Source organism: Anopheles nili, chromosome X (genome assembly GCF_943737925.1).
Source record: "Anopheles nili chromosome X, idAnoNiliSN_F5_01, whole genome shotgun sequence".
Taxonomy (NCBI): Eukaryota; Metazoa; Arthropoda; class Insecta; order Diptera; family Culicidae; genus Anopheles; species Anopheles nili.
Window position 1 is genome coordinate 5,356,229 of NC_071293.1, and position 27,952 is coordinate 5,384,180.

Genomic DNA, 27,952 nt, shown 5'->3' on the forward strand with positions numbered 1-27,952 from the left:
GCCTCTGTCTCGCTTTCCCCACTGGTCTACAACCAACCCATTGCGCTGTCCGCGCAAATAGAGACCTTATTCGGGGCCCACTGACCGAGGTGGCCGTGGTTGACGTTTTCCCAATAATGGAACGGGCTGGACGTTATTTTTAGCCCACCCCGAAAACGTACCCACAGTCCATCATTAATGGCAGTAGATGAGGAGGGGGGGGGGGGGGTTGGGCGTAGGTGTTGCACACACACTCATTATGCACTATTTGTTTTCTTTCGGACCGTTGTTGTTTTGGTCTTTTATTTTTTTTTGTTTTGGCTGGAACGTCATTTACGTCAGTGGGCCGCGTCGGCATATATTTGTTAATTCGAAAAACTACTTCCGAAAGTGCGGCATTCCAGCGCGCGCCCGACGCGTTTGGGTTTTGTTTTTTTTTCGTTTGCAGGAAGACGTTGCCCCTTCCACCCTCTCTTCTTCTTCTTGTCTCGCCTTCAACTGCTACTTCTCCGCCATCAGCATCCTTAAATAGGTGCGAGGCGTAAACCCGTCACGTCACGATTCGTGCATTACCGGGCTTCAGCCTGCACGGATCGAACCCCAACCCCAACCCTCCTCCCAACACACACACACACGTGCACACTAACACACCTCAGCAAACCGCGGGATCGGTAATGATCGGTAAAGAGCTGTCATTTACGTCCAACAGCTTAATTGGGTACGCCTAGGTGTCGATCGAATCACCCTTCCATGCGATGCATCTGAGTCGCTGCAATAGTGCTGGTGCTGGCCATTCACCTTCCCCATCCGTCTGACATCAGGATCTACACCCCCCCGTTCCCACCCTTCTTGCCTTCAATTGACAAAGGGGGGGAGAAGATTGGCCTGAGCGTTCGATGGCGTGACTCGTTGGTTTCCATGTGAAACATTCTATTTAACACCGGCATTCGAGACGCGAACCAAATGAGAAACAGAGAGAGAGAGAGAGAGAGAGCAAGAGAAAGTGCATGATCGCGAGTGAGCGAGATGGGTGACAGCATTCCTTGCTCTGGAATTGAACCAAACGAGGAGTGAGCTTAAGAGGTCCCAACATAACCTCGATCGAAACGAAGTGCGAAAAACGAATTATGTATGTGTGTGGGCGTGGTGGGTGGGGTCCGAAGAAGGGTTAGTGATATGAGGGGTGGGGGCAAGGGACAAAGCTATCGAAATATCGCCAGCCATTGTGGCATACCGCGTTCGAGTTGGTGAGAGAATTCCAACACCTTCTCGGCTGCTGCAGTGATTCTTAACGGACTGCGGTGGGGTTGTAGTGGTGCGGGAGTGGGGTAGGGGGTGAGGGAAGGCACCATGTCCTGGCAGGGGGAAGGAACAACCCACCACCCCCATGCAGACCGTAATTCTTCTCCAGCACCTACGTACGAATACCCTTAACTGAGCTCTTGCGAGCGGGCTTTTGTGTTCCTTTCGATCTTACATCCCCCTCCTCCACACCCCTTTATATGCTCCTCCCCCCCCCCCCCCGCGCTCCTACCTCTCCGTCCCTCCCTTCTTAGGCATTCCTTCGGTGGGAAGAAGAGACGCACACACACACACACAAACACATACATGTGCACCCACACCGGTCGGTAGGCCACTATCGCCTCCCAAGATCTGACCCTTTTGCGCCGCATTCTTCCGAAATTAAGAAAAAAAAAAGAGAGTAAAAAAAACCCACCCTGCAGCCCGAGCCGTGCCATTATTCGACCTTCGGGCCGTTCCGGGGCGTGCGGCCAAGCGTGCCTGTAGGACCCGCCAAAAGCCCCGGGCCAGGAGTGGAAGCAAACGGGCACGGGTGGGTTGTTTCCGAAGAAAAAAGTAAAACACAATCCGAAAAACGAGACCTCGGCGCAGCACGCGGCCTAACTGGACCGGGTATGCGAGGTATGCGGCCTGCGTACGTGTGTGCCTCCGTGTGAGTGTGTGTTACGTTTGGGTTCTTGGAATTTGGCTTTCGTTCCTTCCGCTCGAGCCCAGAATCCGTACCGCTGCCAGCATTCCAAGGCGTGTAGAGGTCGCTTCCTGGCTACCGGGAAGTAGAATGCACAATTCGTAGCCCCACTGGAGAGCTGTCACATTGACGTGTGCGTCCTGACACTAGCTGTTTACTCGCTAGCACTAGATCAGCTGTCACCTGTGACGGTTGTTTGCTTGTTTTGGAGGAACACGAACCTTGGAGGGTTTTTAACCCTTGCAGACTCCCAAAGGGTGCTTTTTGGAAAACGAAAGTGCCACCAGAAGCTGCGTGTGCTAGGTTGTGTGCCTCCTAAAAGCGACAAGAGTTTCAATTCCCACTCACGCTCGCTCACAGACAACCTGAATGAGGCTCTGCAGCCCTCTGAACTGCGCCGCAAAGCCGCTGGAATCCGACATCGGACGGCTTCCACATTGCCGACGCAAGGAAGCGGAGAAGAAGATCCACCAAAAAAAAAGGTGATCATTTAAATCAAGGGCAAGGCTCGTACCGAGGCAAAATGAAAAGAGTGAGTCAAAATTAAGAAAAAAAAGCCCATACGGCTCCGCATTCCATTCCGGGGGCAGAAAAAGGTTTCAGTTCTTTTGGCGAGGGCGCTGGCTCCGGTTGGCCGGAAAACCGAATTTATGTTCAAGGGGTCCGGAGGGGGCGATTCGTCGGAATTCGTCCACGCAAAGGCCGCGCTCTTCGCACGGGGGAATTCCTGACGTTTCGGGAGGTTTGCGGACGTTTCCCGCCCCAAAGGCGGTATCGCTGTCGTTTCGTTCCACACCCGTGGGGTGGGTTTTTCCTTCTTCTTCTTCGCCTACTTCGCCCTCTTCTGAAACCGCTCAGAACTCCGTGCTGCTGCTGCTGCTGTTGCTGCTGCGTGATGACGATTGCTGCCGACGGGGGGTCCCGACGCCTGTTTCGGAAGATGAATGATTAATCCAACACCGGCACCGAAATCTCCTGGCCCCTGGTGGGTCTTCTCATGAAGGTGTTGGACGTTTGGAGAGGATGAGGGAAAAGAGAGAGAGAAAGAGAAAGAGAGAGAGAGAGAGGGAATGAAATGTACATTTCACACCTCCAGCCCGGCGGGTGAGCCCACCAACCGAAATCCTCACTCCAGATGCCAGTGCGGGAATAAAGCGCTTTATAATTGTTATGATTTTATTACGTTTCTCCGAATTTCGCCTTGAACGAACTGCTAGAGCTAACAGTAGAGGAGGGGGGTGGGGGGAGGTGGAAGAGAACGCTGTCGGACACCGGGTCCGAAAGGTCCGAAGGGTTCGTACCTTTCTTCCCGCTGCTCAGGCGCTCACTTACCTCCGGCAGACAGTGTGGCGTTCTCGCCCCTGGAAACCCGGTTTGTCTGAGTAGCTCTTCCTGGACTTTGGTGGCGTTGCGAGAACCCACATGAAGAAGAAAGCGGAAAAGCGCCGCATACCAACATCCGGCAGGATGCCTAACCTCGAGGGAATTCGGGGATGCACAGAAGTTCTCAAAAAATCCAAAAAAAAACGCATCTTCTACATGGTGCCATCCAGAGATTCTGGACATCGTTGAACGGTGAAGTTCTCCAAAATTTGTGAAGATCCTGAAAATGCCGGTTAACAACACGACCTACACGAGAGGCCCCCAAAAACCCGTGGTCAAAGTCAAGCAAGCCGATGCTCACCGACGAGCTTGATGAGTTCGCGCCTCAACCGGTGTTGCGTCACACAACCAACACCTGGATGCGATCGATCGCTAACGTCATCTCGCCCAATGTCGGCGCTCTCTGCTCAGGTTACCGTCGACGTGTTGCCGGCCGATTCTGGCAAACTGTCACCGGGTGTTTTGGGTCTCGCAATCGTCTCGCTTGACCGGCAACTCTCCGCAGCATGAGCGGGTGAGTCAACACTCGGTCCCCGGGACACCTGGATCTGGGTAGAAGTCCAACGCGTTGTGTAAACGGTTCCTAAACCTCCACCCTCCTCCCACCCACCACCATTTGACATACTGCTCGAGTTCAATTTGTACTTGTTGGTGGGCGCATTTTGCCGCCTGTTTGCGTTGTGCACACAGCAACCGAGGGCGAGTTCAACCCCAATGGGTAGGGTGGGGGGGGGGCACGTTGTTTGACGACAACTCTCGCCACGGTAGAACAACGCCGGTTGACTGAGTCAACGACTCTCAGGGTGATGGTCCAGGGAAGGGGGCGGAGTGACCATAATCGAATTCAATAGCTCACGCAGCGCCTGGAGATTGGAGAAGCAAAGAAGAAGTCTTTGTGCGTGTGTGTGTGTGTGTGTGAGAGAGAGAGAAAGAGAGAGAGGGCCAGTGAGGAAGAGAAGAAACCTTTAACGCGCGAAGCGAAGAATGTAGATAAATATCTCCATTCATTTCATCAGAACGCCTCACGATCTCCGCACCCGATCGTTCTTCTCACCGTACCCAACCTTGCATCCTGAGGCTGCGGCACCTTCAATATGCGGCAGTTGTGCAGCGGTCGGCATCAGGGCCCCCTTTTCGGGGCTCTGGCACATCCCTCGCCGGAGGAGTACCCGGACTTCTCCACCTCGCAAGCGTCTTATCTTTGGTTCTCGAAAAAATTCAATTCGTTCCGATCGCGAGGTCGACAGCAGAAAAAACAAGAAAAGAGACAAAAAAAGAGTGCTAAATTAATAAGAAATCAGCTCTTTCGGAGGGACCCGGCCACCACCTCTCCGGGTCGGCCGCAATCCCCCTGCCCCCCCCCCCCCTCCCTCCCCCTAGGGTGGGCCTGGTCCAGGGGTTGCGGGTGTCTGAAGAATAAATTTCGAAACAGAACGGATCGCGAACGGATCTGATACCACCGGTGGGTTTGGCGTTCCGAGGAGGTTTGGGGGGGGAGGGGGTGGCTTTGGTTGGGAAGGCTCTTCGTTTTCGTTTTAATTCGAAACGTCCCACTTCACGCCCTCCAGCCTGGTTGCCCTTTGCAGTTGCCGCTCAACTTCTGAGGCTAGATTTTGCACGCGGGTTTCTTTTTTTTTCTCCCCTTGCCTGTGACCGAGCATGGCGTCGGTGTGAACTGCTGCTCTTTTGCGGTGTTTTTTCCCCCCTCTTTTTCGACCTTAGCGGGTGTGGCAGATCCCGCCTTCTGCAACCCTTTGATCGCAACCAACGAGAGTGTACGCACGCGCGGCGCGCGCATTCGGACAGCTTGCGTGATTTGATTCGCGCGTTGGCGTGCCATTGGAACGCCGAGGTAACGGAGCCCAGGGGTGGATCGGCTGCCACAGGGTAGTGGAGCTCACGCCTCACGATGATAGATCATCCGGTCTGGGGTTGGGTTGACCACCCATTGTGGTTTGCTGCGTGTGCTTGAAAGGGGACCAGCAGTGCTGGGTGTTGGGCGCCGCAGCGCACGGAAGAGAAGCCGTAAGGATGGAGGATGACAGCTGCCTGAGGCTGAAGGAGGCGCATCGCCTATCAAGATTGCGACTCACTCGCGGGCTGAGGTGTTGGGCTATCGAGCGAACGATCTTGCTCGTTAGCGATCGAAAGCGGAACGGTTTGGATGAGTTTTCCGTTACCACCGTGTGGGAGGAGTTGATGGGGGTAAAACAACAAGCTGCTGGTGGAGAAGAAAATTATAGACTTTTCGTTTTTAAGTTTTGTATTGTCCGAACGGCGATGGTGCTCTTTTTGTTGCCGTTTAAAATTCAAATTCAAATGCAGCATGGTTGCTGAGCAGCGCCATCTCGTGGTCGATAGCGCCAACAGTAGAGTTGCGCTTATAGTACGGATAACCGTTCACGATGAAAAGAATAATATAACACAAAAGTTCACATATCAAACTACCATAATTAAACTTTTAACAGTGATCTTTAATCTGGTAATATAATTCCTAAATGAACATTGAATTTCGTACGGTGGAAATGAAGCAAGGGAACATGTATTTCGATTTGGATTTTCCTTCACTATCACTGTTATTAGCTGCATTTATCTTAAAGTTGCATATTTTTAATCCGATGCATGTGATAAATTTTTAATTTTATTTTTGATTTATTACGAAAGTTCGGAATAAATGCTATTCAATGTAAGTTCAAACGTGTTTTGAGCATAGCTGTCAGAACTGACGTTTGTTCGTTTTTTGAATTTATCATGCTGCTCTGCCGTGGTAAACACAAATCTGTCAATAATTTCGCGCGCTACTTTTACAACACAGCGAATATTCGTTGCTATCAACCAGTTCAAAAAACAAACCGAAATGAGCCGCAGAAAATCGAAACATATCTTGCTGAAGCTCAGTGAAAGTGAAGAAAATCTACCCGATCTAAATCAACAAGTTATAATGGCCTCTGACCACTCAGACGTTTCAAAAGAAGAAAGCGCAGAGTTGGCGAGCTCAACCGAAGACGAGCAACCCAAGGGTACTCGTCGTTCAACGCGGAAAAAGTCGCCTAACAAGCGCTTTTCACAGGACTTTTTAATCGAGAAACTTTCAAAAACCGGTTCATCACGGCGACAAGCGAAAAAGATCACTAATGTGAGCGATGAGGAATCGTCCGAAGAGGACTCCTACAAACAGGACTCAAATATCGAAATCCTAGAAAAGGAGATAGCCGCAATTCTTTTCGAGGAGCAAACTGATGTGCCCGGTGTTGGTATCTATGGGTTTCAAACACCGAAGAAACGTGGCTCAATGAGCGCTCTCGCACATGCCAGTGCCCAACGCACACCGGGCTCTCAATCCGGATCCAGCATGTCCCACACGGTGGGTAGTAACATTCCAAAAACACCAATGCATCTGCGTTGTATCGCAAAGAAAGGTACTGCTTTGAGATGGTTTAGATGGTTTACAGAATTCACGACTTACTGAATTGGGTTTTGATAAATCTTTCAGAGATGCAAAAGGCGCTACATGCAGCTCAAGGATCAGATTTTTCCGCCAGCGAAAGCGAATACTCACCCTTGAGCGATGAAGACGAACACGAGAGCGACAGTGATGGGCCTTCGTCGTCGGAAGAAGACAGCGGTGATGACACCGCGTCCGAAAAGCATTCCGTCCGATCGGGAATGTCACGTAAATCTATCCCTGATCCGGTACATTTCAAGCGTGCGATTCCGGCCAAACTCTCATCACAGCTCCCTAGCGGTGAGACGAGTGCCACGCCTCGTCGCAGTGGCCGTCGAGCAAACGCGGACAGCAAACCGGAACTGCAGTACATCGTGCAGAGCGATGACTACTTCTCGACGTTCGCCAGCGCCAAATCCGTCACTTCTGACCACACGCTGGATCGGCTCAACACACCCCGGCTGCCTCAGGATGTCCTGTTCCGTTTGCTGGAGGAAACGAACGCTTCGCGGTCACATACCGACGCCATCCAGGAGCTGCTGGAGGGGTACGAGCAACAGTTCGCCCATTGGCTACTCCTGCTGGATCAGGGCTTCAACGTGCTGCTGTACGGGTTGGGTTCGAAGCGATCACTGTTGCAGTCCTTCCACCGGCAATCCCTCGCCGATCACTCGGTACTCGTGGTGAACGGATTCTTTCCCGGTCTCACCGTGAAAGACGTTCTGGATGGCCTAGCCGGTGACCTGTTAGAAATACGCCAAACATCATCCCACAACCACGAGGCGATTGACGGCATCGAGCGGCAATTGGCCTGCCAGCCGCATTTGCACGTATTCCTGCTCGTGCACAACCTTGACGGTGTGGCGATGCGTAACGAACGTATGCAATCGACAATCTCCCGGCTAGCCAGCATCCCAAACGTTCACCTGGTGGCGTCAATCGACCACATCAACGCGCCACTACTCTGGGACGCCTCCAAACTAAGCCTGTTCAACTTCTGCTGGTGGGACGTAACCACCATGCTCCCGTACACCACCGAAACAGCGTTCGAAAACTCCCTGCTGGTACAGAACGCTGGTGCCCTCGCGCTATCCTCCATGCGGAGTGTCGTGGCATCACTCACATCGAACGCTCGCGGCATTTTCATGATGATTGTTCAACACCAGCTAGCGAACGGGGGTCCTGCAAACCCCCAGCACGCCGGTATGCTGCTGAAGGATCTCTACTGGTCCTGCCGGGAAGCGTTTCTCGTCAGCAGTGACATCGCGCTCCGGGCGCAACTGACCGAATTCACCGATCACAAGTTGCTGCGCATCAAACGCACCGCCGATGGTGCGGAAACGCTGCACATTCCCATCGAGCATGGGCTTTTGCAGCGTTTCTTCGATGAGTCATCACAGAACTAAGGCAGCGTCCTTCCGGCTAGTGGGTTCATTAACCCTTCCCAGGACCTTTATCGCCCAGCTGTCATTAACGTCAGTGAGCTGCGGGTTGGTTTATGGTCGGTTTGATAAGAGCCAAAATTGGAATACAGGTGTTTCGTGGTTGAGGCGCAAATGTTCGCGCAATTGGGAGAGAACCACCCTCCTACGGGATGCATTTGGCTAATGATTCGGCTTTTCCTCCTCGCTCCACGCACGAAACACCCGTTCAACCCCCACCCCCACAACGAGACGATTCGCGCGACGCAGACTCGACGCCTTCTACTGCCTTCTGCTATCTCTTGAAGGAACACCACACCGGACGTCGGCTGTCAGTACAAGCTAGCAGGCGGCACCGGGCGCATCCTTGCTTCTTGCACACGAGAACGTACTGCACCTTTCCTGTGGCGGAATCGGAACAGCTCCTTCCTTTCTTCGCTGTCTTCCGACCGTTCCTTCCGTTCCTTCTCTAGTCCATTCCGGTCGTGTGTCCTTTCCTGTTTTAGGGGGTTGCTGTTTCCTGCACCAATCAACCTTTGCTTCTGTCGTCTGGTGATCCTTTTCCCAGCACCATCGTGTCAGTCCATTGCCCTTCCCGGTGCCGTTCTCTAGTGCTAGTGGCCGTGTTCCGGGCTTCCTTTCCTGCTGGTGGTTCCCATTCCAATTGCTGCTGTTGCGGGTTCGTGTGTTCTTGAACGTGGAAATGTGTAAAGTGCCCACCGCTCTTCTCACCAGCGACCATTGCGACCTGCCGATCCGGATCCGGAAAGCGACCGTGGATTCGAAACCGTGACCGGCACCGTTTTGGGAACCATTTCCATCTCACGCACCATCTTGTTTTCGGGTGGTTGTTTCGGGAGGGAGAAAATCCCGCACACATGCGTGGTGAAAGAGCCGGCATAAGCGTCGGCTGGATGGTGTCGTCCTTTTGCCTCCTGTTTGCCGCTTTGCGTTGTAGTGGTGAAAGTATTTTCCCGTTTGATTGTGCGAATGCACTGAACGGGACGCGTATCCTGAGATCAAAACAAAGGAATGTCGCTCATTGCGCGTGTGTGTGTGCGTGGCAAACAGTCCTTCCCCTTTATTACGGTGCGGGAAAGCGAGCGGCGAAGGATACGTGATCAGAGAGCAAAAGAGCAGGATTTAGCGAATGTAGGGACAACATTGAGCATGGCCCGAAAAGCACGTGCCTGTTACGTGAGTCCTTGTGGGCACTTTTTAAAGTGTAAACATGCTGAAATTTGTAATGTGTTTTATGTTAGATAATAAAGGTATTTTTATGTTTCATAAGCGTCTCGAAATAGCTGCTGTAAGGCTAGTATATTTCATAGGTTAAAGGTGAACAACTTATAGAACTGATTTAAAAAAGTTTGAAATAAGAGAATATAAAAAAAAGACTAGCTTGTGTTTAAGAAAAACCTTTGTGTTAGCCATTTTATCCATGTAAGAATCATGTAGACCAAAGAACCAATTATAGTTTCCACTTCCACGTAAAAGTAGTAACATCGATCAATAACAAAATCAGAGCCCATTAGAACCCGTTCACGAGGCGATAAATCAACGGCTTCACTACTAAGCTTTCGACAAATCCTCCCGCCATCAGCCTCCAGCTGTTGACAGCCTCAAAATAACCGAACCAATCACTCCTCCCACAGGTTCCCGCTTGAAAAGGCTGGTGACGTTTGTGACGTGAGAGCGCGCCGTTCGAAACAATGGCCCTCCTTTTTAGGAAAAGGACAAACGAGTCGTGTACAAACGTACAAAACACTAAATATGCGACCACCGTCACAGGTGAAAGTGATGAAAAGCCACGCTGTTAGAGGCAGGCTGTAGAGCGCGATTAAACACGCTGATTGAAGGGGAAAATCGAGCAGACAGTACCCGTAACCCGACCCGATGCTCTCAGACATCCCTTTTGGACCTGCGCATACGTCCACCTCCGGGAAACCGAGCGTGTGTGCGCATGTGTGCGCCGTGTAGATGCTGACCATTGTGTTCGGAATGCTCACCAGAAACCGGAGAGAGTGCACTCGGTTCGGTTTGAAGGAGAGCGCTGGATTATACAACCCTATGCACCCGCCGTAGAAATGCTGGCGAGTCTCGCTGAAGCGCACGCCAGAGGGTTCAGACAGGCCGCCCAGAGACTCGGCCAGAACTGCTGGTTGTATAATCAACCGTACAACGACAAGCAGCAGTCACAACTCACTCCGCAGCGAACCCGTTCGCTAGCAAACGCACGTGCGCTCTTCGAACGTCGACGGGAACCTGTGAAGCTTTCTTGAGGCGATGGGACGCTAACATCCGACAGTGCTAAACAAACGAAAAACCACGCACCCTCGGTTTGTACAGTGCGTGCGAGCTGGTGTGTCTGCGGTCAAACAGAAAAGCCCGTTGGGCCGCGGGGTCGTTGAAGTGTGTGCTTTCTTTTTATTTTGTTTTAATTTCGTGTGCCGCGAACCGTGCGGATTCACGCCCCTTAGGGAACCGGAAGGTATCGGCAGGTCGCAAGTCAGGTGGTTTCGAGTGGTTCGAGGGTCGGCACATTTTCCAGCAGTGCGTGCCAGACAGGTGGCCGAACCTCGCTTAACGCCTAACACGGTTTGGTGTTGTTTTTCCGGCGACTTTTCTCAGCTTTTCCGGTCTTCAGCGCCATCAACGGGCGGCTAGCGGCCGGCACGTGCCCTTCGATCAACCCAGGCCCTCCCCCCCCCTTTCTCCTTCTCTTACCCTACCACCCCGCCGGCACCCCAGAACCCACCAACGCCGCATCGCCCAAATGCGACAATAGTATGGAAGTATGTTCACCGAAAGGAGCATCCTGCGTCGTTTATATAATGCTTTAATTTTCATGCACCGTAAGTACCTAAACCTGGCATTTCCCCCCCAAAAAAAAAAAAATGGCCAAGTGGCCAAGTGTCGTAATACATCGTGACGTTGGAGCTCGAGGTAGTAGTAAAAAAGAAAAGAAAAGAAATCAAACCCCTCCGGAACCTCGCGTTACAATGCCGTCGCCGGATCGGGTCCTTTATTTAGCAATCAATCATCGTACGGAGACGCCCGCTGGGCGCTAATGGAGCTGTCTACGAATTCTCAGCCCCGCATCGGTGATCAGATGATCGAGCGTTTGGTCTCCGGTTCCTCTGGGTGTCCTGACACCTCCCACAGCAGGAGTTTGCTCATTACAACCGTCATTCTAACCGGGACAGCTCGGAAAGCGTCCGGACTCTTACGCAACCCTCAACCAGCAGCTCTACCGTGGCAAATAACGCCAGAATGCTACCACACGCTCTCTCCACTATCACGACAGTTGATTCGCCTGCTGTTTCGGACATTCCAGATTCGATTCCGGAACCGGAATGTGTGACCGCGGGTGTGATTGGAGCGAGCTGGGATGAAATTACACCCCCGTCTGGTGGTGAAAATGAATTACGAGCGTGATTATGAATTTCCCCCGGAAAAGCCGCCGGTGTGGCGGTGAAAATCGATGGCGAGGTGTAGAAGGCTCACATCTCAACCCGCACTGCCCCATAAACTCCCATTCCATCCCCATTTTTGCTGCTCGTTTTTGACGCGATTGATTTAGGCGTAATAATAGCGTTCGCGTCAGGTGCGTACGTCTGTACGGCGTACGCCCACGCGCGTGTACGTTCTTCGACATGTGCTCGAAGAACGGCTAATTGGTGTTTACATCAGCACCGTGCGAACGATGGAGGAACGATATTCTTGAATTCACCCCAGAATTCGGGCGTACTTTTGCTTCTTCGCGTTGGACCAAAATATCGCCTCCCTGAGGTGACTAAGACGTCTGCCCGCGTCCAGATGCTGCTCCAATCGCCAGGTTCCTCTCACGTCACTACGCGCGGATGGTAAAGGCTTTCGAAAAAGAAAGAAAAAAGCAAAACATAACCTCTACAACCGGCAGATTCCCAAGATCACGGAAAAATTACCCAGATCAAAGTGACTGAGCAGCAAGCGAAGAGGCCGGATTATGTTTCACCCGGTGCTGGAATTCGATCACGGCTCGACTCCCGCGTCTGCTTTATGGTTGTTTAATTAATGCTTCAGATTAAATCATGGACGCCCGGGCCCCCAGGGACGGATGCGCTCATTGATTTGACCTTCAGGCGGCATCGGCAACGGTCAGATAATCGCGCTTCTCCCTCACCGATCCACAAGACGGCGGTGCGGCTCTAGACGTTTGGTTTCTGCGCCAATGGACGCGCATGCAAATTGGTGTGATTTATGCTGCATTAGCTAACTGACCGGTACCGGGCGTTGAGGCAACCGCTACGACCGCTGTTGTGCGGTTCCAAGGTCGATTTCATAGCGCAGTTGTACACGCCTGCTGGTCAGTTACTGCGAACTGCGTCGGAGAGGTCTGACGGTTGAAGTGCAGTTTTGTAGGGTTATGTTTAGCGAAACGTTACAGCACATGATCGAAAGATCCGCTGACTGAGGGAGTGTAAACTGAAGCTTAAATATGGCTGATAGAGCACGAACAGAACGGCTCGAAGCTTTCCAGCAGCCTCGTCATCATCCAGCAACGGCATAATCCGCTTTATGGCACTGATTACTCAGCAAAAAAAAACCAACCGGCGAACGTGCGTCTACCACATATACCGGGGGGGAGTTTTGAAGCTGCGGATATCCGCAACGGTGTAGATAATTCATCACTCACTATCTCTTTGCTTGGGTGGGGGAATTTTCCCACGCAGGAGGAGCCATCACCCGACCCGACCTCTCGAGGCACACTATCAATTAATCATTCATCTACTTCTGCTCGCTCGAGTGCATGAAAGCCCTCTTCAAGGCACTAGCTTGGGTGTGCTCTTCTGCCGATCACACGTTGGCTGGAAAATTCACCTTTTTCCCCTCGCACACCGACAGGGGAGGTAGATTTTCGAGCGGATGTTTTCCCCGCCCACACGGAAGTTGGGTGAGCTTTTAAGCTGCTGTTGGGATGGACCGCCGGAAATGGTCACGTCCCATCGGAGCTCCGAGGGTGCTTCTGGTTTTGTGGTGTTAATTTTACAATCTCCTTCCTCTGCTGGTGGGGGCACACCCAAAACGAGCCTTATCGATTAGCATTAGCAGAAGTTTCTATTCGTCGTTTTACCCTAAGCTGCTTTCGAGTGTGCTTACCCCTTTTCGAATGGCGCTTAATGACCCGCATTACCTTCATCGGTGGTGTATCGATTGTGGGTGTTTCTCAACTTCTGCCCTTGCTTCAAAATACTTCACAAACCACCTTCGGGGACATTAGCGCGTGTTTCCCGGGGCCCCTGCTATGGCGTCGTTGTCCTTTGCGTTTAGCCCGGATAATCGGGTTGGGTAACACGCACCAACGACAAATGGCCGCGATATCGGTAATTGGGTGTGGCAGTTCGTCCAGAATGCCCCGGGACACACGATTAATACACACGAATTCAATCAAGGACCCATTCGGTTCGTACACAATACACACCTGCCGAATGGGGCTTTTAAATTGCTTACCCAACGTGTGGCTGACAGAGCGCTCGGGCGAGAAAAAAAAGGACCTTCTGCGAGGCGCGCCCATGATGATGGAGCTTCCGTTAAACGTTGCCACAATTCGTCATTGTGTGGCGCATGAGGCTGTACTTTTTCTTTCCTTTTTTTTCGTTCATTCGCTCACTTCCGACATCTCGCAGCAACAGGTTCGGCCATAAAAGGCTATTCATCCCAGCACAGCACACCATTGCTGGGTGCTGGGAACGGAAACAAGTGCAGAAACATGTAATGGAAAAGCGATGGAACCGTCCCTTCCGGCGCACAAACCCGCTCGATAATTGTGCCCGCCGGTTGAGATTGGATGTGACTGGGAGCCTCTTTTTTTATATACTTTTTTTTCTGTTTTTCCTCCACGCGTCCGACCGCGCTCGAGAGACCGCCCATTGGCACGCGACGAACCGGTCCGGATTTGTCAACCGACTGCACGAAGCAATAAGGACTTTTTATTTATATCTTTGTTATCATCCAGCAGCACCGGGAACTGCATTTTCCATACGACTGCGCCCTGTGCGCCGACAGAATGATTAAAACAGTGTCCTCGGGAGGGTGCAAAAATGGGGGATGAAAAAATGAAAACGAACCACTCGAAACGGTGGGAGAAATAATCGATTCCAGGACAACAAACCGCCCAACCTTTCAACCTGTTGGAAGCTGTGCGACACAAAAGCTTTGCTGCAAATAGCTCGAATGCAGCTGCCTGTTGAGCACTGGCTAGGGGTGTTTGTTAGGGTTTGTCTCTTCCCAGAACTGAGCGGACGCCACAACGGGGGATGGTTGAAGAATTGCGAAACGATGTGCGAAAATCACGAAATATGGCTTACTGCGAACCTTCGCGGTAAAAGCGTTTCGCCAGCGTGACCAAATCAACGCCTACAGGCGACGTCTGAAGTCTATTTGATGTGACGTCTGACGCGCGTCGGGTCGAGCTTTCGGGGGGTTTTTCTATCCCTAACCTTCTCTTACTTTTTTGCTTACCGTCGAATCAAGCGAGCAGAGATTAATTATGTTCCCGCTCACACAACCAACCAGACAAGAGAGTTTTGGGGGGGCTTTGTTTTGGAAGGGGGGCATTGCGTTATCATCTGTCATCTTTCTGACACTCCGTCTGGTAGCGCCCGGGTGTATGCAACCACAGCACGCCACCGTTCATGATGGGAAATTATAACGATGGCGGGCAGATTAGTTCGTTCCCAATTAAATCTTTATAATCATGCGTCCGCTCGTGGCAAACGGCGTGTGCCCTGTACGCCCTGCAAAAAGTTTTCACGTGCGTCCTCCACCCGACGCTCGATTAAACGAAATTGCACAGACGTCGTCCTCGGATGGGGTCGGAGATACTCGATGTGCTCGCCATCCCTCAATTGCATTCACTCTGCAACGGTCTCGATCTTCTCGGAGTTCTGGTTGACGGGTGGCATAAAACCGTGCCAGTTTCCCGTGCCGGTGGTCGAAGGGCAAACAGCAATCATCAGCAGATGGCACAGATGAAGGCAGCCCTTAGGTTGCCCGGAATTCAGATTGCTTTTTGTTGCGAGCGTGGCGGCCGTGCCATCTCGTAATGAGACCGTCTTTTCGCTTCGAGATATTTTTAAGCCCTTGTTTGATGGTAACGGTTGTCAGGGACGGTTGCAATTTCCATTCGGTCTAGCTTAGATTCATCGTATACGTATGTTATTGTACTTTTTTTTTTGCTTCTTTGATGATGTTCTCAGAAAAGCCCCATTATTGCTTGATCTGAAAGATGAATCTACGAATTTTCGCGCTTTGCAAATGGAAAAAAAAATGCTTTCTCATTTAACTTTTGTGTGTATCAAAGATAAATGAAATAAAATCTATTTCATATTTTCGCTAAGCTTCTAAGGTATCAATGTAGTGACGTGATTTAGTGAACACCTTTTAAAACCCGAGCTGTCGCAGATGGAATGAAATTTCTCTCACGGAAACTCAGTAAAAAAAAAGCAGAAAAAATGCCTATTATGAGGCTGTCAAAAGAACAATGTTTTACTCCGATAACTCCCCTTAAACCCCTTTATATTTCGGAATCTAAAATAAATTCCCCAACTCAACCGCACCTTTCCCGACTGTCACACAGAAATCGTTACAAAATTCGCTCCGTCGTCAAGCTGCTGCCGTCTGTGGGTGACTTCACCAGCTCGCCTTTGAAGGGCCCTTTTTTCTTTCTCCAGGCATGAGAAAGAGGGGAGAGGTGGGGGGGTGAAGAAAACGGTCAGCCCTTCTTCGCTACACTGTTGTTTCAGAACAAATGGCTAGGGCTTGCCTTTCACACCGATCACGCTTAGAAAACGAAAACGAAACGCATTACGTAATGTCGTCTACGCCAAACCCAAAACAGGGTGGCGTTTTGATTTCCCCAATGCTTGTGTGTGTGTTGAGGGGGTGGGCATTTTTTTTTTGCAGCCCTTCGCCTGTATAGTTTTAGCTGGCGTTAGCATTGCGTTTGCGTTCTGCTTTCTACCTCACAAGTGGCGTTGCATCGACCACAGTGACCGGATCGATAATTCCAACCATCCCCTTTTCGGAGCTGGGTGGCGGTGAACTTCCGCATTTTTCCCGCAACCCAAAAATGGAATTGCGGGGTCGGGGGAACGCATGGACTGCACCCGTGCCGTGGCTTCCGGTGCCGGGAGGGGATTAGTTTCGCTCGCTAATTTATTTGCCAAACAGCCTCGAAAAGAAAAGCGAGCGCGCAGCTCGGAAAAACTGTAAACTCATTCGTGTGTGTGTCGGTGCGCTCTGTCGCGTTCGCGGTGTTCATGCTTTCTCCCTCGCACCCCTTGTATGTGTTGGCGGAGTCAGGGGTGTGAGTTTTTAGAATGTATTTCCTCGCCCGAGGTCCTAATCCAATTGTGTCGCTCTTTGGTTAGCGGTTTTAATTCGATTTCGTCCTTCACCGTCACACCCAGCAGCTCTTGGGGGAGTGGATCTGCTTTCAGCTTGTTTCAGCTCCACCACCACCTCCCAACCGGTGTCCCGTTTTCCCCATCGCATCCTTGATACATCGGAAATATTTGGAATAAAATCCAAATGAATCCGCGAAGAGCGGCACAAATATTAAGCCATTGCTTCCCGATGAACCTGTAGGGCGTAAAAGGGATCGCACGGAGTGTCCAGAGTTTTATTACACTACATCGGGAGCTGGCACACAAACAAAAAGGACGAAAGGACGCTGCTTCGGAAGCAAAAGCGGGCCTGAATTGGAAAGTGGGACGCTCGGCTTGGTTGAAACTAAAGCCCAAGCCCTCGGGCTCGTTCTTATTGATTCCTGCTGCGTGTGGAGAGAAAGTGACCCAGAAGGGATGGATAAGGGCTCCCCGGGGGTAGTGGGTGAGGCCAGTGAGAAGGGGAATTAATATTTGAGGGGGAAAAAAACAACCAAACATGCCAACCTCGAGGTCCTGCAGGCTGTGTGTTAGCATCGAGCGGTTCATTTTACTTTGGATCCTGAAACTCTAAAGGTCCTTCGCGTGGGGGTCAGCAAAGCAACCTCGTTTCCGGTTCCTGCAATGTTAGAGAAAAGAATAGAGAGAGAGAGAGAGAGAGAGAGAGAGAGAGAGAGAGTGAAAAAAGCTGCCCCACAGCTTGAGCAAATCGAATCAATAATCAATCGTCAATTTACGCTCTCGCTCGAAGGCAGTTCGAAGGATCCTGCGAGCCTCATGGGTGGAGTGTTGATTTGAAAGCTTACGTTTTATAATACAATTTGTTGGTGGTGGGTTTGAGGTGCCGGTAGGCTGCCACTGGAAGCTCGCCTGATTCGTCCTTCTGCTCTTCCACAGTGATCTACGTCACCCGGTCGTTCGGTGTCATCTTCGAGGAGTACGTCGTGGACCAGGGCCGCAATCTGACGTTACGCTGTGACTCCAAACATCCGGTCAAATGGGTACGCGAGGGTCGCCGAGAGGACGTCGGCCAGTTTCAGGTAAGTGATTAAAGCCGAAAGGTGAGCGTTCGTCACTGTTTGACGTCTGATTCAATCAGGAACCTAGGGAGTTTGCGCTCGGGGAAGCTCAAGAAGTGGCCCAACTAAAAGCCTTCTGCCGTTGTAATTCTACACCAATGGGGTGGGATTTTGCAGCCCCAAACCAAACGCCATTCGAGACCATAGGGGGGGTTGGCTTCCGTTTGGAGACCTCCTCTCCCGCTATGTACACTACCTCCGGAACACCTTTTCCTCGGTTCACTTTGCAGGACTTTATGTCGGCTATTTTTCCGAAACCGCCCAACTGAAAGCGGTATCCCTTGGAGACCTTTCTTCACGTACAAAGCAGGCGAGCAGGAACGCGGGTGCATTAGCCACAGGAAGCCAGAACAACGCAAGGCATTCAGGGCACGGAAACTCTCACCCCTTTCAGAAAGGGGGTGGATTCGTTCCGTTGGTCGGTCGAGCGTAAAACGTCGCCTAAAGTTGATCGTGCCAGAGCATATCGACCGGGCACCGGTGGAATCTGGTCGCCCATTGTTCGTGCTTAGGTGGACCTGACCTGGACCCAATACCCGGTGCCCAAAACCCCATGTCAACAGGTCACCCGCAGAGCGTATCGCTTTTCCCTCATCGGATCGGACGACAAAACGTCCACAAGGCGACGTGTGGGACTTTTAAACGTACTACTGGTGAAATGTGCGACGTTCTAGTGCCCCTATCTGGCTGCTTGGGTGGCTGCGTGGGTTTGCAATAGCATTGCAAAAGCGTAACACTTTGAATGCGCCACCAGCAATGAACTGGTGCGTATAAACGCAAAACCCACAAACGCAAATAATCGCGCACGCGTTTGTTTTCGCGTTGTCCAGCACCGGATAAACGCTAATTGGTTCAACATTCAGCTCAACTCTGGCAACGATCTCAACGCAATTTCCGTGACATGTACTCCCGCACGTATCTGCCAGCATCTCCCCTCTATCTACCTCCTGAAATGGAGCACCGGATTTTCACACGCGAACGTCAAGCAGCAGGCGGGAAAACAACGCGCAATGTCGAAAACCGCCAGAACCAACGGAAACAATGGGTTCCGCGGGTTTCATCACCCTTGTTGTGCCGAGGTTCTGCCGCAGGTCGCGGGTGTTGTGTGCTCAGGGAAATGGATTCCATTGTTCTATGGTACGTCCTTTGTCTCCGGTGCAACATCCCGCGGTGATCATGGCACCAGGATGCGAGCACTTGCGAGTGGGTAAAGGAAATGTGAACTAAAAACCACCATTCTAACGGTGGCGGAGATTCTTTAGCTCTTGCACAGAAGCTTTTGCAGCAGTGTATCAAACATTGGGCGTTCCTTGCGCTTCTCAACCCACACGAGCGCCTGTTGCTGTCGTTGTTGCACTTATTTTCAAGCCAAGCATCTTGCGAACCCACTCGGATGGAAATGGACGCAAGGAAATGGTTTCGGTGAGGAGATAACCGTAACGGTCTTACGACTCTTCGTGGAAGCGGGGTTTGCTCATTGTGTTGGCTGTGAACCGGCAGCATGCTTTCGCGCTAATGAATTTGTTGCAACATGCCACCCTGTGAACCGATTCCAGCGCAAGGAACATGCCGCGAAGGGCACCGAAGCAAGCGGTAATGAAACAAAGAAAATCACCTTCTGCTTCCGTCAGCCTTGCTTCTGGGATAGTTTCAACCCACCCGGATCGACGATGCCGGCTCGTGCATGAGAAAATCGAGAATCATTCCATTTAAATTCCACCCCCAAAGGGGCAACCCACCGTGACAACATAGCTGATGCCGTGGATGACTTTCATGGTGAAGCTTATCACACGCTGTCTACATCGTTCGTGTTCCGTTATTTGCGCTGCTTTCTAGCCGCTCGATGCGATGTAGTGTCGCTACGTCAATGCGGATCACCTACCTTTCAGGCGCGCAGGATTTTTTTTGTCGCTACACGAGCTGGAACGACGAAGAACTGACAAACAGGATTGATGAAAAAAAAACACAAAACTTATTCAAGCGCGATGGTGTAGCACCGACCATCTCGTAGTTGTGCATAGTTTGCTGGAAATAATAGATGGATTTTAAGCATCGCTCGTAAAAAAAACCCGAGCGCGCTTCTCGCGGGCTGCCTACCATTCAGGGGCATTCAGGTCGTGGATGTGAAATACTCTTCTGCGGGCTCGCAACGGATTTCCATCGTCAGCAAAGCGCTGCCCAAAAGCAAATGGTCGGGATGTGTTTTATTATTTGTCTCGTTTGTTTCTCCTTCTCTTCTTTCATCTCTTCCTTCTTCTCATGACCATTTTCTTCTCCTTCACGACCATAAAGTGAAGCATATAATGAATCCAGAAGAGTTTTCATTAGTTGCCGCTTACCACCAGACCGATAAGCTTGAAATCTGAACTATTTCACGCGCATGGTATTTATGTGGTTGGTGCTGTATTTTTTTTTTTTGGGGAACGAGAGCTTTTTCCTCCTCACGAGAGCACGCCAGCCCGTGTGCTTCCATATTTTAATTAGCTCCAGGCACGCAAACACAACGCCAACAAGCGTTCGCTAATCCTCTCCCACTGTTCGTACGGTGTTCAAAGCAGAACAGAAGCATAATAAAATCTCCTCCAAACGAAACGGCGTCACTAAAGCTGCACTCCAACAGGAGAGAAGCAAAAAAGTATGGCCTCCTTCGAATCGATAGAACATTTGTCAGACTTTTAAAGCTCGGAAGTCTTTGCCGTATACGTTCTCGCACGGGCACGGACGTGTTTGCTTAGGTAAAGTTTACGATCCCCCAGCGTGCGAGGCTCACATTTGATTTACCGTCGGACGAAGGACCTGCTGCGAGACAGTGGGATAATTTGCGCTTCCCGCGAACGCACGCCCGAGGCCGTCAGCTCCGTAAATCATTGCCCTCATTATGACTACTTACGAGCGTGACGGAACCCAGTAAGGACCTACCGCGCACAAACCGTTCTTGCTCTGTGTCAGCGTAAAATAAAGCCAACGTATCCTTCCCCAATCGAGATTGCGGCGTCACAGAGCTGGGGTGGGTGGACAAAATGGAATCAAATTTTCCTAGCTTGGCACACCCGCGAGGAGCTCGGATTTTTTTCCACCCGTTCCCCATTCTTTTACTGTGTCATTTTTTGACCGTCACTCCAACCACACTTTCTATTTGTATTATCTTTTCGCTCACGCTGTGGGGAAGAGAGAAAAAAAACGATAACTCTAAGATGACACCCCAAAACTCGGTGCGAGGTGGAAAACGCAATACTCACCCCCGTTCAGTGTGCCTGGTGGTTATGCAATGTGGTTCCCAGTTCGAGCACCAGCGACGAAGCAGCGAATAACCTTGGCATCGTGACATCGCATCCGCGGCCGGCTTTTCTTTTTGGCAAATCAAGTCCATTTGGTTTCATTTTTGGCATTGACTTAGCGGAACGGAATGCGGCGTAACAGTAAACGGGTAAAGCTAACTGGGTCCCTTTTTTTGGAACGCCGGTTTGTCGATTCCATCCGGCATAAGAGCATAATAAAACTGGGCCGTATCGTCGATTTTCCGGCGCCCTAGAATAACACGCAAAGGCGCATAATGTAGCGAAGGCCAAGCGTAATCAATTTCGCAAACATCCGGACCGAGAAATGGGCCACAATTAATGTATCGAATTCGGTCGCCATTTTCCACTTACCGCTTGGGTTCTTGCGGCTCGTTCGTGGATTGGCAGCGCTTAATCGATCGCTTGAAGGGCGCACATTAGCTGGAGCGTGAGCACTTTGCAAGATGGGAAAGCAAAAGCTTCCGGCTATCCAAACAAAAGCACTATAATCGCACACTCACACGCCTTATGGAGTGACATTCGTGCCAATTATGGAAGTAAACAGTAAATTTGAAATCGTGTTGAAGAAAAAAAGAAATAAGAAAAAAAAGGATGCCATTATGTCAGCATGTAATACAGCAAGGTTTCGCACCTTCACCGGCTCGTCCAACCGGCACAACAGATCGATGCCAGCGCTCCACAAGCCATACGGGCGCAAAATGCGATGTTGCTGTTCTCGCAGGACCAGGATGGGCTGCCGTTTCTCACCGACACCCGGTGGTCGACCGGTGGCAACCGTGGGTGGGCGTTGTTTGTGTTTACCCAACGAGCACAAGCGAGTAAAAGCCGGCGGGAAAGGTTCGTGGGGACATCGCAACTGCTTGCCGCGAACCACGACCAAAAAAGGACGATGGAGGCGCCCGGTAGGTCAGCCGTAAAGCGCAAAGCAAATAGAAACCGAGCCCGCAGCCTGCGAGCGTACATAATTAAACACTTGCCGTGTGCCGGTAGTGGTGGTGTTTTCATACGGAATTTTGAAAGAAAAAAACACCGCTTGGGGATGGAAAAACCAACCCCTACTCGTCGCATTAATTAGCTTCTTTTCCGATGTAATTATGAGTATGCCCGCTCGAGCGGCTTATCGATTGTGGTAAGTTTACAGAGGCTCATAAATTCGGATGATATATCATTTCCTTTTGCGCGATTTCACATACATCCACTTACTGCGGGCGGAAAATGCGATGGTGGGCCGTGCATGTCAAATAAGCACTCTCTGCCAGATGTTGCGTTTTACGTTCGACATCCGCAGATATTCCCGGAGCTCGAGGCGGAAGTGTTGTTTTATGATTCACATTTCCATATCCTTCCCTCGCGCTGAGTTTCTTCGCCAACCACACCGAGTTTAAAAATAAGATAAAATCCGATTTATACTCGCCGTGAGCAAATATCCTGCCACCTGTCGCTGAAGGCAGCCTTGCAAATAAAAAAAAACAGTCTCGGTAATGATTGGATGAAACAGAATAAAGAAGAAACAAAAGGCTCCTCTCAAACGCCGGGGTCTTCTGGCCGATTTCCGGTGGATTCGAGCGAAGAGATGCAAAATGCTTGCTACTGTCGTCGTCAGGCGCGTTGAATGGTGCCAGCAGTTTGATTGATTCCAGCAAAACCCCGCTGAACACCTGCCGTGGCAACCTTTCGAAAACAAAGAAAAAAGTGGTGTCGGCTCTTGAGTTGCACCGTGTTTTATTTCCTTTTGCGCGTCGTTCAAAAATGAACAGCGCAGTACTTAAACGAATTGGCGCGGCGCTTCACCGGTTTCCGATTTCAGAGCGCTCGACTTGGGAAGTGCTTTCACGGTGCTTCTTAAAATAGCGCGCTTCTTGCATTCCGGTTCTACGTTTTACTTGATTTTGTGCGGGTGCTTTTTTATTTATTTCGCTTTTCAATCTCCGAGCAAAGGTAATTGAATTCTATTAACGTATTCCACATAAAAACGCGCTCACACCGTTTTGAAGAAAAGAGCTTGGCGCCATAATTCCATGGAGCTGTTTGGATGAGTTGGTGGCATGAAATGAGTTTTTTGGAGAATTACCGCAAGCCGGTTCAAATTAGTGCTGTTTCAAAAAATTCCCAGCGAGGAAGAATGCGTTCTCTGGTGATGTTTTATCGATTGCAGGAAAAACCAAGCTTCGGTTCAGTGCTTCGCTTTCTGCATCATTATAACGTGCATTTATGATTCATTTGAAACCCGTTTTCACAGTTCCCGTTACCCAGATATTGCCACCGCTATGGTGACGCTCGGTCTCCGCTCCATTAAGGGTGTCTTGTTGCAAAATAAACGCCGCCCTATGCCTGTGCTATAAATTGCCTGGCTTCCCAGCGTATCCGGCAAGCGAATGAGAAGGGCTGACGATGATATTCATAACCAGCAGCCATCACCGTGGGGCTAGGTCAGGTCCGGGGGATGATTAAAGCCGGTAAAAGGTAGAGAGAAATCAATGCACTCGTTTTCTTCTCCATCCACCCGTCTGTGCACTGAAACATCGCAATGGGATGGGATTGTGATGAATGAATGAAATGGAGATGGTTCATATTCCGATAAATTGAAATCTACCAGGCGTCTCCACCACGGCCCAAAACCCCACCAGGCGTCTCCATGTGGTACTGAAACCCACCATGCGCCTCCATCAGCTTCTGCACGTCACCATGCGCCTCCATCAGAGTTCAAACCCCCTCCCTTCCCTTCCCTCACTCGTCTCCATGTGCTTCCGAAACCCACCATGCGCCTCCATCAGATTCTGAAACCCACCATGCGCCTCCATCAGCCTCCAAACCCCCACCAGGCGTCTCCATCGATGCTGCGAACCAACTTCATTAGTACCCGGGACACATGAACGTGCGCAATGATAGCGAAATGAAACGGATCGCCTCCTGGTGCGGCATGAAACACACCCAGAGAGACATCCCGCCTCTTGGCAAAAAGCCGAAAGCACAACAAAAACGTTATAAGAACCTCTCGGCATGTCAATCACCGTTAAGCTACAGATGTTTGCCGACTTTGCCCGCCCGATTCATAATTTGCTTGATTGAAAGGAATCTCAAACATGCTTCCCATGAAAATGTTCGCTTTTGCTGGGAGTGGTATTTATCTCGCTTCAGCGTCCCACCATTCGCGCGTCTAGTGGCTCTTTCCGTCGCTGTCTCGCTTTCCATCCCTCTTTGAAAGGGGCTCAGCGTTCGATTGATTTTCTTACCACCGGCCGGGGGTACGGTCAAGTGCGCAAAGATCCTTCGCATGGTGAAAGCGAATAAACGCCGAGCGGGTGCCCCTTTTAGACGTTGCGTGCCCTGTCACAGTTTGCACAGGAGTTCGACCCCTTTTTCAAGGGCAGTTAGAGGGGGATAAAGGGATGGAAAAGGAAGGAAGGGAAGGGAAAGGGAAAAGGAAAAGGATATGGATTTGACGAAGAAAGATATTTTCCCTCCCTGGAGAAAGGTTTGATTACGTTTCGATTCCGGTACAAAACGTAAAGCGCTATGCCATCTGACAAGTTTACGACACAAACCCTTTGATTGACGTTTTTGCTGTGCTTTGTTTTTCCACTTGCTCTTCTTCTTTCTCCTTCACCTCGTTTCCTCGAACTGCAGACGGATGGTTCGCTTGTTCTAACGAACTTGACGGCTAGGGATAGTGGCCGGTATACCTGTTCAGCAGCGATACCAACCCTCACAACAGTGGCCGTACTGGAAGAAGTAGACAGTGGTGGCAACGACACTGGCTCCTCACCTGGTTCCGCTACGTCAGGATCCTCGTACGAACCGGGTGACACAAGTTCCGGCTACGAGAACTCAACAGCAGATCCGTACGAGCCCGACAGCTTGGACGGTGCAGCAGTTTCGGTGACTGAGGAGCACTTCGTCGAGCTGTTGAAGGTGAACGTGAAGGTGCGAACGCCACCGCTGGCGGTGTCGAACTTCTACGTCCGTGCCTCCACCATCATCGCCGTGCTGGTGTGGGAGGTGATGCCAAACCGGACGGGTGGGTACGCGATCCGTGACTTCACCGCCGAGATGCGCCGGATGCGTGACACATCCGTCAGTGAAAATGTCACCGCCGCACCGGAGTTGCCTTGGGAAACGATTGATCCGCGCCACATCAGCCCAAACGCGGTAAGGATCGCATGCACACCTTCGGTGGCCATTCCACTAGCGCTCATTGGTTTTTGTTTACAGCGTCAACTTGAGATCTATCATCTGATCCCGAACACGACGTATGAGTTTCGCATCTGGGGCAACAACCAGCTCGGGGCCGGCGAAATTGTGACCATCCTCGCGACGACCCAACCGCGCATGGAGGAGAAAGGTGTGTGTCTTTAACCTGCTGTCATCACGTAGCGACTCTGCGTTGACAGCTGTCAACATGACTGCAAAGTGGTTGCATGAGAGCTGTCGATTCTGTGATGACTTCCTGTATAACTTAGTTCTTGCTCATCGTGTGGTGTACTACAATGCCAATTCATTCTTCCACGCTCCTATTTCTCTCTTTTGCTCCCATCTTTCGCACACATAGATCTCGTCCGGCGCATCATGATTGACGCGAAGAACTTTGACACCCGTGTCTGGATAGCGGCTGTCGGCATCGTCATGGGGACGCTTGTCATCCTGTCACTTGGCACCTGCATCGTGCTATACAAGGAGTGCCGTGAGCCTGCCGGTAGTATAATTGATTTTTCTCACCGTTGCTAGCCTTTACCCGGTTTTGCGTTGCGCGTAGCCCCTTCCTTTTACCCAAGGGATTGTGCTAGCTTTCTCCTCCTTCTCCATCCCACGCTCCCGTCATATACTTCCCATGCAAACTTAGTTCAGGACTGCCACTGCATTTCGCAGCGGTTGCTTTGTAGTAGATAGCGCCGATTTCGTTTCGTTTACCTTCCAAGATGTTAATTTTATTGTTTATGTTTGCCTACGGAATATCCGCTCACCTAGCGGCATGGCATGTTATTCTCACCCTTAGATTCTCTGGTTTAAAACTTTTCCTATATTCTAATATTAAATTTTAGCTTCTCTAGTAGTTCTTAGTCTCAGTTAGTAATTTATATAACGTCATCTACAGTGTGTTCTACGCTGGCGTAGCCTCCCTTGTAGAGCCTCGAGGCGAAACATACTCTCGCTGGTTTAGTGCTCGCGTAGTGCAAAGTTTTGTACCTCGTACTCTCCCCCAAACAGCTATCCCTTCGCCAAAAACGGCTTCCTCTCCTTTGTGTCGTTCTTCTCTCTCTCTCTCTCTCTCTCTCTCTCTCTCTCTCTCTCTCTCTCTCTTCCTCACTCACTCTATTTTTATTTTCTCAGTACCAAGAGCTCTCCCATCCTGCTGGCGTCCCGTCTGCGGTGCTGCGAACGATCGATGTTTAGTTTAGATCCCAGTAGACCACCATTAGCTGTAGACCGATAGCGATTGATAAGCTGTAAACGTAGAGCAAGTAGCGGAACCTGATTAAACTATGGTTTTGTTTTCGTTTATTATTTCCGACATAATGTTACAACTATTCGATACGAAAACAAAGTCTTCAAAAATACGCAATGACTCTCTTTTTTTGTTTTCTTTCTGTCCGTTTCATTCTGTTTTAATATTTGAGTTTACCACCATGCTGTGTACAAGCCGTTTGGTTTTGTTTTCCCATATCATAATGTCCATATCTCTGCTTTTGTTTAAGTTTTTATCTTCTTCGTTTCGTAGTCTCGATTCCATAGTTTGTGTGTTTCCCGTTGTCGTATTACGCAGTAGATCGGTTGCGGTGCGCAGCAAACAAAGCTCAACACTTCCACAATGATCCGAAAACGAGAAGGTGGATTATTTTTGAAGAAAACGAAAGCTCAGGGTACATACTTACACACGTGTGACCACGGTATGATCCTCGTAGAGGCAACCGAAGCATTTCGCAGGTGGAGAACTGGACCCGTTAGCTCCTGTGGAGTAAACCTGTGCCCCTCGGAAGCGTGTTCGTGTGTGCGTGTCGTGGCTTTGTCGATGTTGAGAACGTTACAGTAACCTCGCTGAACCGCCCCTGCGAGCGGAGCGAATAGTTCCCAATATTCCTCTAGTGCCTAGCATTTCTGTTTCTGTTTTCGTGTGTTGTGACCAGAGAGAGAGTGTTATCATGAATCGTACCCGTAACTGTGTAGCATTTCCACCGCTCCTTGCTCCCGCACAGCCACCAACACCTCTCCGTTCCTATCACATCCCAACATCACACGCTCACACGATACAAGCCAGCAATCTTGCCATAGCATAACCCCGAAACGGCAGCAGGCCGGTAGCGCTGCACGCAACTGTCTCTCTAACATGGTTTTTCCGCTCTCACATTTCCCTTCACTCTTGCAAACGAAACCGCGCCGTCGTTCGGTTACCGAAACAAACAAAAAATCAAACTTAAAATAATATCTGCTACAACGAAAAAAAAACAAACACTCCCGTAACCAATGCCATAAATATAACGAAATCGCGTATCACGTGCGTTTGCGCGCGGCGACCTGTCAACGGGTGTTACTACCGAACTGTCAACGACCATCTGTCAACGCGCGGTCGTTGTCGCACACGTACAGCCAACGATAAGGACGAGGAGCTGGACAGTCTCGAGCTGGTGCCGAACATCATCCTGAATCCGGGCTTCTGCGATTCGGACGACCAGGGGCAGAACCCGCTGTCGCCGCCGATACCGCGCACGTTGCCGTACAACCGTTATCGGAGCCACGGCCACGACGGTACCGGTGGGAATGGCGGCGTCGGTGGCGACGACGACGACGAGGATGACGACGAGGATGACGAGGAACCGATGACGTTCAGCCGGCGCATGTCGATCTTCTTTACCGGCAACACGATCAAGCGGATTTGAGTGAAAGTATTTCCCGAGGACTCCGTGTACTACTGAATGCCCAAAAAGGGGTTCG

At 50.7% G+C, this 27,952-nt stretch overlaps 2 protein-coding genes across 2 annotated transcripts; both read left to right on the forward strand.

The window, feature by feature from the left end:
- The first annotated feature begins 6,293 nt into the window (after positions 1-6,293).
- Positions 6,294-8,203, forward strand: LOC128728523 (origin recognition complex subunit 2). Its single transcript, XM_053822150.1, has 2 exons — positions 6,294-6,771; positions 6,846-8,203. The coding sequence occupies exons 1-2, from the start codon at positions 6,294-6,296 to the stop codon at positions 8,201-8,203; spliced, it is 1,836 nt and encodes a 611-aa protein (XP_053678125.1).
- A 2,812-nt stretch (positions 8,204-11,015) lies between these two features.
- LOC128728640 (uncharacterized) lies at positions 11,016-27,897 on the forward strand. Its single transcript, XM_053822271.1, has 6 exons — positions 11,016-11,073; positions 17,545-17,687; positions 24,653-25,174; positions 25,238-25,367; positions 25,575-25,718; positions 27,608-27,897. The coding sequence occupies exons 1-6, from the start codon at positions 11,016-11,018 to the stop codon at positions 27,895-27,897; spliced, it is 1,287 nt and encodes a 428-aa protein (XP_053678246.1).
- The last annotated feature ends 55 nt before the right edge of the window (positions 27,898-27,952 follow it).